Genomic DNA, 10,704 nt, shown 5'->3' on the forward strand with positions numbered 1-10,704 from the left:
TCGCCCCTGAGGCTGACCTGACCACCCTACATCACATTGAGACCCACCCACCCTGCACCCCAGCACCCTCAGCCCCATAGCTGCCGTGCGTTGGAGTGAAGACACAACGGTGGCCAGGAGGAGAGGCCTGTGCTCTGTGTCTCCCTCAAGAGCCGGGTGGGGGGACATGGCTGAGCTGTGGGGCTCTGAGAGGGAGTGCCCAGGTTGGGGCCCGGGCCGGGCCATACTGAGGGGACTGGGCGAGGAGACCCAGCTCCCTGCCTGATGGATGCTTCCAGCACAGGAGGCCAACGGGCTGGGGTGGGGCCTGCGGGATGCCGCACACACGGGGCAGTGGCTGAGAAGAGGCTGAGGGCAGAGAGGACGTTTGGGGGCGGCTCGTACAGCATGAAGGGAGGACCAGGGGCCCGGGCAGCTCTCCCCAGGAAGCCCAGCAAGGTCGGCCCTTTTGCAGTTTTGGCCTCTCAGGAGCCCTGAGTCCTGGCGGCACACTTAGGTCTGTCTTCTGGCTGAACCAGCCGCCAGAGGCTGACCATGGCTTTACGCACACCCGTGGACCAACAGCTCCGGTCCGCCACGAGTGAGAGCGGGGTTTGCTTGGCTGCAGCGGCCCACGGCAGCCCAGCTTACGGGGGATGAAGGGGGCCCTGGACGGCATGGGGGAGGCAGCTTGAGACCTACAGCAGGACTATGGAAGGCGCGGTGGCCCCCGAAGCAGGCTGAGCACAGCTTCGCCCCCCCAGCCCAGGGGCCCCCATTTAGGCTACAATGTCCACAAACTGCTTCCCCGCTGCACAGCGGAGAAAGGTGTGTGCTTTGTTTCTGGAACAGGCAGGCCACCGAGGCACCCCCGGGAACTCTGCACCCTCCAGGAGGCTAAATGTGCCTTCCTGTCTGTTTCCTGTCGGCTGGGCGTCGGTGCCCTCTGCTTGCGGTTACCGGGCAGCCAGGGACTTCCTGCCATGGGAGCCCTTAGTCTGAGAGAGGAATCGGGACGACGCAGGAGAACAGGGAGTCTCCTGCTGAACGCGAAAGCCTGCGGCAGAGTCCACCAGCAGAGAAGGTGTGGAAGGGCCCCCCAAGTGGAGGTGCATGTGGGCGCTGTGTGCATCTGAAGCAACCCCAAAGGAGAGTTCTCATTTCTCCCAAGAAATAAGGTCTTATTCCAGGGGCTGGCATAGGCACCAAGGTCCAATTTTGTACTTGTGGTTTGCAAGACCAGCCGACGTACCCCAGTACCTTTGGGGTGGAGATGAGTGAGCACCCCACACCCGAGCTGGCTCTGCAGACCTCCCTCAACCGTTGTGGGAGGTGGACGCCCTGGCACAGGCCTCCCGGAGGATGCCCTGTGCCCGTGAATGGACAGCAGTGGCCTGAGAGTCAGTCCCTTGTGTCCGAGACAATGGGGCTCTGTGTAGGGGCGAGGGGAGGGAGGCTCCTGCCTCAGTGGACTTTGGGTCTGTCACACAACCCAACAGGGACAGAGCTGGGGGCACCGAGGCAGGGAAAGGGTTGTCATCCCATGAAGGGACTTCTGAGAAACCATGTCCTCCTTGGGGGACGTGTGCTTTGCAGGCAGGACATCAGCAGGGCTGAGAGACCTGAGAACCTGGGTCTGGTCCCCGTGTGGCCTTGGGCAGGCTCCTCCCTTCTCTGAGCTTCCATTTCCTCCTTTGTCCAAAGGGTCACACAAGTCTGTGGCGGAGCCCCCGGCTCCATCGCTGTCCTTGTGAGCCAGACGAAACCAGCGGCTGCTCCAGGTGAGCTGCCTGAGGCAGGGCGAAAGAGGAGGGCTGCTCTGCAATACTCAAACATTTCGCCACCTTTCCACAAGCGCTCCAAGCCCCGGTGTGCCCTGGACAATTTCCTCGAGACACTTCAGGTGGGTGGGAGGGAGAAGTGACCCTGCACACTCTGAGGAAAAACTGTGCCGTTAGACTGTCCCTTGGAGCAGGGCTGTGACTCCTCTCACCTCTGCTCCCAATGCCTGGTGCCTGGTGGTGTCAGCAGCCCACACTAACCCTGGGACAGAGAAATGATGCCCAGCCTAGGCTAGCTTCTGCCTCCTGTCTCCCACAGGAAGGGCTCAATTTGTCCTCAGTGGCTTGGGAAGTGTATTCATGGACAGTAGCTCTTTAACGGAGACTGAGGCTGATCTCCACAACACAGGGGGCCCTAGACAAGCTGGCACTAGACCGAATTGTCAGCGGCTGGGACCCGCCTGATGGGCTGGGAGCTGGGCGGCTGAGGAAGCTGGAAGCAGAGAGAGGAGACTATGGCGGCACCTCCTCACCTGACCTTAATTAAGGCCAATTAAGCACACAGCATGTGGCCCTGTCAGCTCCTGGGAACAGTCAGGAAACCACTCAGGCAGCTTGGCATGAGTCACCAAAACTTGGAAAATTAGAGAGTCTGATGAGGCCCCCCAGGCCCAGAGGCCCGTGGCATGCCCACAGTGTCGCCAGCAGTGCTTGGCACTCAGGCCGTGCCCCAGAAATGGGGAGCCGCGTGAGCAAATGGCCAGCCTCTTGAGGTGCCCATGCACAAGGGAACAGGCCGAGCCATGGATAAAGCCTCCGTCCCATGATGGAAAAGTGATTTTCAAACAAAGAGCATGGCTATCTCTGCCAGCTTCTAGACCCAGACTGCATGACCGTTCAAACACACCTTGCAAACCTGGGAGTATCCAACCCACTCGCTGTCCCTTTGATTCACTCGTGGCTGGCTCAGTTCCCGCCTGTCGGATCAAACATCTCCCCTGGGCCGCTTCTCTCCAACAGCTGGCTCTGATGGGGCCAGCTGTTCCCCTGTGAGTTGAGTCGGCTGTGAGTACTTTAGCCAGGCCCCTAGCTATGTGGCCTCAGTTTCCCCACTTTTAAAAGGGAAATACATCAAGTTGACTGAGGAGCCATTAAAAAAATTAAATAAATAAAATAAAATAAAAGGGGACTATAATTGGGCTACTACTACTACATGCCTACTAGTCCCATAAAGTCATTTCTCAGCGAGCGATGGTTGCTACTCCTGGTACCCACAGAATGCTGCCTCTGTTTTCTCATTTGATAGTCACAAAAACCCCATAAATACTATCTGGGAGGGCTTTGTCCCCGAGAGTGGCTAGAGGGCTTGCTTGACCTCATGTGGTTCTTCTATGACGTTGGACCACAGGAAGGTCCACAGTCCCTCCCCCAACGGGAATCTCCTGGGTCTCTTTGGTCCCCTCAGCATCCTTGAACACCCATTCAGGTGGGTGCATCCGAAGCTCCCCACCCTACATGCTTCTTTTGCAGACACACCTCTGGGGGTATCTCGATCTCTTTCCATTTCTTTTCTAGCTCTTGCCACAATATGTGATTATACATGTGTTGGTGCATTTGTTTGCTATTGGCTTCCTCTGCTCTTCTCAAAGTTCCCCTGGGGAGAAACCTCACCTGCCTTTCACTCCCTGGACTGTGAGCTCCAACTCCCCAACTTGCAGGGCTGCTGGCCCTGCCTGGCCTCCCCCTTCCTGCACCACTGTTTGGACACTCTCATATGGCAAGGAGCTGGCCCAGTGGTAAGACTCATTTGTCTCTTGTCTCTCTGGGATCAGGGTCTGTTGTGGCCTGATATCTACTGCTTAAAAAAACCAAAAACAAAAAAAAGAACCTTTGTTTTGTATATTTGGTATGTTTTTGGATGCTTCAAGCAGGAGGGCAAATCTGGTCCCTGTTACTCCATCTCGGCTGGAAGCAGAAGTTGCAAAGGCTTTAATGATGGCATTTCTAAGGCAAACCTGGGTAGTTCTATTAAAGTTGCTCTCTCTGGTTGCCAGTCTCATCATCTGTACGGGCGTCAGGAGCGTTTAACGAATACAGCAGACAAAGCCTCATTGAGTCCCAGGAGAGAGGGCGTTGTGACCCCTGAGATGTCAGGACAGCTCCTGCCTTTCTGCTGTGTTTGCCGGGAGCAAGCGGGAGTGACGGAGGAGGCAGAGCGCTCGGGCATCCTCATTCCTGGAACGTGGCACTCCCTGATTGTCTCAGCCTTCCCTGTCTGACCGCTTGTCTCTCACAAAGCATCACCTTTACCCCTGAAATGACCTTCACCTTGCACATTAGCAATTCGCGCAGGTCCCTTCTCTCGGAGACTGCCCACTCCTCCAGCAAGACGATCAAGTCTTAGCTTCGTAACGATCCGTGGGGCAGCTGGCGCCAGACCTGGTCAGGGCACAGTGTATGTCTGATTCATCTTGGCGCTCCCAGCTCCCATCACAGTGCCAGGACTGAGGGTGCTCAGTACGTGTTTGGTGGATGGATGAGTGAGTGAGCACCTTCGTGATGCTGTCTTCTCAAATATGAACCGTCAGTCTGTGCACATGAGATTCTGGAAGGAGGTCCTGGCCACACCCAAGAGGAGGAAAGTCCGAGCAGGGGCAGACCCAGCCTGCAGCCCAAAGACCACTGGCCCCTGGGAAAGTTCCTTCTTGATCCTGAGCTTCAACATGTATTCTCTTTTCTGAGATGACACTTCCTAGGCTTTCTCCAGCCCCAACATTCTCTAATTGACTCAAGCAAGGATAAATAAGGATGCATTCTTTGAACACAACAGCCGGTTTTCTGAGCAAAATCCAAGATTTATGCCTTAGCTAGGTTCCACCAAACACCTCCCTCTTTTCATATGTTAGCAGTTTTGTGTCGAGTAGTTTCCTCATACGTGTGGGGTAATCGTGCACTGCGAGCAGCACCCTGTACAGAGGACACTCAACCCCAGCTCCCTGCTTTCAGTACCAATTATGTTTTGAAAAGTAATCGAAACAAAATTCCCATCTCATGAACAGAGAATGTAAAGAAACGAGGCGCTGTGAAATGTAGTGCCAAATTCCCAGGGAGGCCTGCAATCAATCGGGTTGATGGAATTTCTCAGCAGGGGCCCTGTTGGCATTTTTTGAGGGGTGACTCTACCAGTGCATTGTCATTAACGTCCGTAGCTGCTGGGATCACTCACTGTGGCAACCACAGACAGCCCCCTCCCATTCTGCCAAGTGCTTGCTGGAGATCGGTGGGTGCAGCAGTTCTTAGCCGAGACCACACACGGGTAGATTTATCCCAGCCACAGGAGTGTTGAGTGACCTTCTGTGGGCCATTTGTGGGCAAGCGTGGCCCTGGGGAGGTTACAGCCTGAGGCATAGTCACAAAAACCAAAATTGCTTCCCTTTGCAATGAAAATAAGGAGGCAAACCTTTGGGTTTTGGGGACTCGGTGTAGACAGAACAGCCTTGGATGATCTGGTTGCATTTCCGACCCTCCAGCAGGGACTTCTGACTTCCCGGAGTGTAGGGAAGGTGGGGCGTCACTCTGGGAAGACTCAGGCAAGTCAGGGACACACCAAAATCAGGAACTGGGGGGGAGGATTTTGTGTTTGATATTTCACCAAAAAAAGCACTGAACAAGTTCATCATGGGGAAAAGGAACATCCTTTTCCTTTCCCTTATTTTAGAGCGTATGCCTACTTAGAGTTCTATGTTCTGTGTCTTTCCAGTGTTGAGGTTTCTAAAGGCCTGATGTCCCGGCTGAGAGCAGGTCAGGGGCATCCCCGTATCAGTCAGTTTCTCAGGCAGCGTTTCTGATTCTGGCTGGTCTCTGTGACAATGTCAGGTTCAGCCCTGGGGACCTTGCCTTTGTTAATGGGGTTTTAGCAGTGGTCCCCTGGGAAGCACCTAATGGCTGCCCGGGTCTCCTAATCCAGCTGGCACAATGCGATCACAATTCGGCAACCAGTCCCTTCTTTCCAGCTTCTCTCCTCTTTGCAGCTTTCTCCTTCTGCACAGAGTGTGCGAAAGTACAAGTGCTTGGGAAAAACAGCTTCGCAGATCCTTATGAACTTAATCTCACACACACACCGCCTGACCCAGCAACCCCACCCGAGGGATTTATCCAAGAGGAGTATTAATAGGAAACATGTCTACACAAAGACTTGTGCACAGATGTTTACAGCAGCTTTATTCACGACAGTGGAAACCCGGAAGCAGCCTGGGCGCTCACTCTCAGGTGAACGGCTGCACAAACTGTGGTGTTCCCGCAGTGAAATCCTACCCGCAGTAAGAAGGAGGGGACCACGGACACATGCGACAACACAGATGAATCTCAAAAACACTTTGCTAAATAAAACACACAAGAAAAGGGAACGTACACTGCATGATTCCATTCATGTGAATGCCAAGGACAAGCAAATCTCACCTGTGATTTTAGAAATCAGAAGAGTGGCTGCCCCCAGGGTGAGATTGACTCGAAGGAGGCACAGGGAAACTTTCTGGGCTGCTGGAATATTCCGTGCTTTACTGGGGGTGTGGCTTCCACTGGTGTATGCATGTGACACAGCCGATCAGACAGTACATTGAGGTGGGTGCGTTTCACTAGATGTAAATTACACCCTGATAAGAATCATAACAATGAAGCCATCCCTGGTATCCTTCGGGAAGTCATCCACTGGTTCCCCACGTGCTCTTGCACCCCTCGAGGTGCTTATCATGGAGTGCACACCGAGTCTGGGGCATAGTTCTGATTCTTTTGCAGACCTGCCCAAAGCTAATACTGTCTGTCCGTATGTCCATCCCTCCCTTTCTCTCCCCTCCTCTCATTCTTTTTACAATTCTGGGCACTTCTTTCCAGCTGTGTCTGAGTCTTCCCAGAACCCATAGGATGAGGCTGTGTGATGTCTTTGCTGTTCTGGGAGGAAAGTGAACCGTCCTTATCTACACCTGCCCTTCAGGTCCACCCCAACACAGCGTGTGCCCAGGGAGGGAGGACAGGCTCACCCGTGGACTCCGTGAATTGAATAGCGATGGGAGGGTCCTGGAGCACCCAGTGTCAGTTGCACTGTCCGTGAAACTTTTCCAAATTGAGGCCACCCTCTTCCAAACTGAGATGGCCACAGGTATCCCACCACACAGGCCGAATCCAGGAAGGGAGAGAGCCTGCCTCTTGCAGGAAATTAGCTTAAGAAATGAACACGGCCGAGCCTCCCTTTCTCTCCTTCCTCCCCCAGTGTCCCCTGTGAGCCCCGCTCCCCACCCCCACCTGCAGAAGAACCAGATTTAATGCCTCAGCTGAGAGAATGAGATGTTCTGTTATTTTTCATGGGAAATTAGACCTGACCCTGCTGTCAGTTAGCTCATGCCGAGAGAGGATGGATGGCCTGGGGCGCCGCGCTCAGCCCCTGCTCTGAGCACACCAGGGCCGGGATGGAGGCGCTTGGGGCCCAGCCTGGCTGGGGGCCAGCTATGATGTCACCTGCTGCAGGGTGGGGGCAGGGACAGTAAGAAAGGTCAGAGAGCTCTTATCTGGGTGATGGATGGTGGTGACCCCCTCCCCCTACCTGTCGTTGGTATCACCCACGACAGTCCCACCTCTGAGGCTGGGCCCACCGGCTGGCTCATCCAGGGGAGACTCAGGCTGCTCCTGTCTCTTTCAGCTCCCAACTCTACCTCTTGCCCCGCTGAGGAAAGCTGGTGGTCAGGGCTGGTGATCATCATTGCCGTATGTTGTGCCTCCCTGGTGTTTCTGACTGTGCTCGTCATCATTTGCTACAAAGCCATAAAAAGGTAAGTGTCTGCCCACTGCACCCAGCTCTGAGCCTAATGGAGCTCCTGCACCCACCCCGTCTTTTTTTAAATTATAAAAATTGTTAAGCATAGAAGAAGCAGAAAGAACATACAATGAACTCCCATTTACCCTTAATTCAACAGTTATCAAGATTTTGCTATATTTGCTGTATCCGTTTTCTTTGATCTTTTTCATTGCTGCAATATTTTAAAGTGGATCAGACATAACATCCCCATTCATTTTTAAGGAGTTCGATTCCACAGACATTTGATAAGCACCAATTATATGTCAAGCCCAGTACAATACAAAAAATGCAAAAATGTTGCAAAATACCAAAGGGCGATAGGAGTTGTTAATAATATAATATTTCTAAGAAAGTTTTTTAAAAGTTTCATGAAGCCCAAAGTTAGAGGGTATTTAGTTATTACGATTGTAATACCTAAAATATTTAATTTTCCTCTTTGAATCGGATGTTTTCTGTGATTTCACTTTAATAATTCAAGAGCAGAAGAATAAAATATCAAGTTAAAAGTCTTCCATGAGCGCATGGCCAGGCACACAGGACAAAGGGCCGTGAAAAGCCAACAGCCCGGGAGCATCCCGGCAACTGGGCAGAAGATGCTGGACACTGAGGGGGAGGGGCAGGGCGTGGCGGCTCCACACAGGACGGGCCCTGCCCTGGGCACCTGCCTCCCAGCCAAGAACCCAAGCCGGGAGCCCCTCTGCCCCCATGCTCCTGCTGCGGGGCGGTCTCCCAAACTGTGCTAAATAACGAGGGAATAACCGCAGTCCGGCAATACCTCCACCGGGCACTGGGCTTGTTTCCTCACCCACGTTCTCTCAGTTCATCTCCACCCCACCTTTTCCCAGTCAGCTCCATTTAGCAGACGAGGAAACTGAGATTCTAAGGAGTTAGGGAGCTGTCCAGGATGGCACAAGCAGTGAGCAGTGCAGGCGGAATTTGAACCCAGAATCATGAGGCTCCAAAGCCAGCCCTGACCTCAGCGCCATGGCTCAGTGTTACGGACGAGTCAGCACAGTGTTGGGCTAGTGACAGACATTGATATCCCAGTCTGCCCTTCCTCAGGGGTGTGGAAAAGGGGGCGACCAGGGGTGTGTGAGGCATGCCTGTGCCTCTCTGAGGCCAAAAGGACAGACAGACGGAAAGGCCCAAGGTCTGAGACCCTGTAACTCTGGGCAGGGGCCTGGCCTCTCGGAAACCAAGGTGGATGCATTGGAGTCTCCCAGGGGACATGGCTAGTGTAATTCCTAGGTGTTCTGTGGGCGCCTCCTGTGTGCCAGGCTCGGTGGGCATAGAAACTGGTAAGACGCAGGCTGTGCCCGCAGGATGCTCACCTGGCCTCGGGGGTAGGGGCTGATCTGTGAGTCAAAAAGGCAGGTGGGGGATTCTTGAGCAGCCTGTTGTGGCTGAAGGAGTCCTGGTGAACCCCGACCCAGATGACAGCAGCATTTGAGCCAGGAGCCTGCTGGCTAGGAGGAGGATTTTAGGAAGCAGAGCAGAGGCGGCAGCACAGGCAAAGGCCTTGTGTGAGCAAAAGCACCAGGAAGCCACTGCAACCCAGAGGATGGTGCTGGAGGGAGCTGCCAGCCTGACTGGGGAGGCCTTTGTCACCAGGCTAAATGTGACTTTGCCTGTGACTCCAGGCACCAGGAACTACTGAAGGTTTGAGGAAGAGTATGCTCCACCAGGGCACCCCCCTTCCCCTCAGAGATGCTCAACATAAATAATCTTTTAAATAAATTCACACTCTTACAAAAGACTCCCTGAGCCACTTCTGCCTCCCTCCCTGCCCCAAACCTACCCTGAAGAATTGTGCTACCTGCTTCAGCTGGAGGCGGGGAAAAAGAACACATCAGGAGAACAAACTCCCATTAATATCCTACCCTGGCAGTGTTGCCCGGCCGCAGCCATCGTAGGCTTGCTTTCGGTTGGGCTGGGGCTCTCCCAGGAAGGAATGGGCCCCCTCTCAGAGCAATAGGAGGTGCCTCCTGTCTGCCCCCTGTCCCCTTCCATTCTCAGAGAGAGTGGTTCCTGGGTTCTTGGTTCCTGGGTCTATCAGTGTCCTGGGAAAAAAGAGAAGTCACCCAGATGGCTCAGTTGACCAGATTTTGATGGTGGGCTCCTTCCAGGGGTGTGGGCAGGGCTTATTCCAGGGGTGTGGGCAGGCGGGGCTCCTCCCCAGAGCCATGGGCGGGGCTCCTTCCAGGGGTGTGGGCAGGTGCAGGGAGCAAATGGGGCTAGTGAGGCGCTCAGGGACTAGCAGCAGTGGGGGCAGTTAGCACCCCTAGGACGACAGGCAAGGGAACTAGTGCCATGAGAAGCTAATGAGAGACTCTCACTCCGCAGGGGGGCTATCCAGCAGGAGCTGTGATTGGAACTGCAAGAGATGCCGCCCCCAAAACAGGGAGGAAGGGCAAGGAGATGCTGCCAGCCTCTCTCCACACTCTCAGCTCTCCCATGGGTGCCTCCATTAGCCAAACAGAAGTAGCAGGCGAACCGGGAGATGCATGCAGCCAGTCGGCCTCCTGGTGGAATGGGCAGATGGGGGTGTGCACGGAGGCTCTGCAGCACAGCGCCTTTCTGCCCCAGCACCATGCTCTGCGTCCATCTCTGGGCCAAGGCTGGGGACGCAGGGGAAGAAGACCCAGCCCTCTGCCCTCGAGATCTTCATAAGCCAGAGAGGGCATCCCTGGTGCAGCAGACAGATACTCAGTGACAGGAGAGGGCTGTGCTCACTGTGGGAGGAGGCAGAAATAGAGCCCAGCACTGTCAGAACCCACCTGGAAGGAGGCTGGGGAGGGAGACTTAACCCCTTGTAGGAGAGAGAAGGAGGCAGCAGAAGTTACAGCCCCATGGGGGAGAGCAAAGTGCCCCTCCCTGCCTCCTGGGCTGTAAGAGAGAGCATCATCGGGAAGCCAGCTCGCTGCCTGGCTGCGTTTCTCTCCAGAGTAAGTGGAGGATTTCTTGCTCTCTGCCAACTGTTTTTGGTCAATAATTCATCTACAACATGCCTTTTCTCTTAGGAAACAAAAGCATCCTATGTCACTGTAAAACCATTAAAAGGAGAATTTAGTGAGGAGCCCTCCCCCCTCCCCCGCC

General features: G+C 54.4%; 1 protein-coding gene across 1 annotated transcript in view; it reads left to right on the top strand.

Moving 5' to 3' along the window:
* Positions 1 to 10,704, top strand: part of PRIMA1 (proline rich membrane anchor 1) — a 55,852-nt gene that overhangs the window by 33,637 nt on the left and 11,511 nt on the right. Inside the window, exon 3 of the mRNA XM_012655211.1 lies at positions 7,453 to 7,582. Within this exon, the coding sequence (XP_012510665.1) occupies positions 7,453 to 7,582 (130 nt within the window). The remainder of the gene's footprint in view (positions 1 to 7,452; positions 7,583 to 10,704) is intronic.

This window comes from Propithecus coquereli, unplaced genomic scaffold (assembly GCF_000956105.1).
Source record: "Propithecus coquereli isolate 6110/MARCELLA unplaced genomic scaffold, Pcoq_1.0 Scaffold468, whole genome shotgun sequence".
Taxonomy (NCBI): Eukaryota; Metazoa; Chordata; class Mammalia; order Primates; family Indriidae; genus Propithecus; species Propithecus coquereli.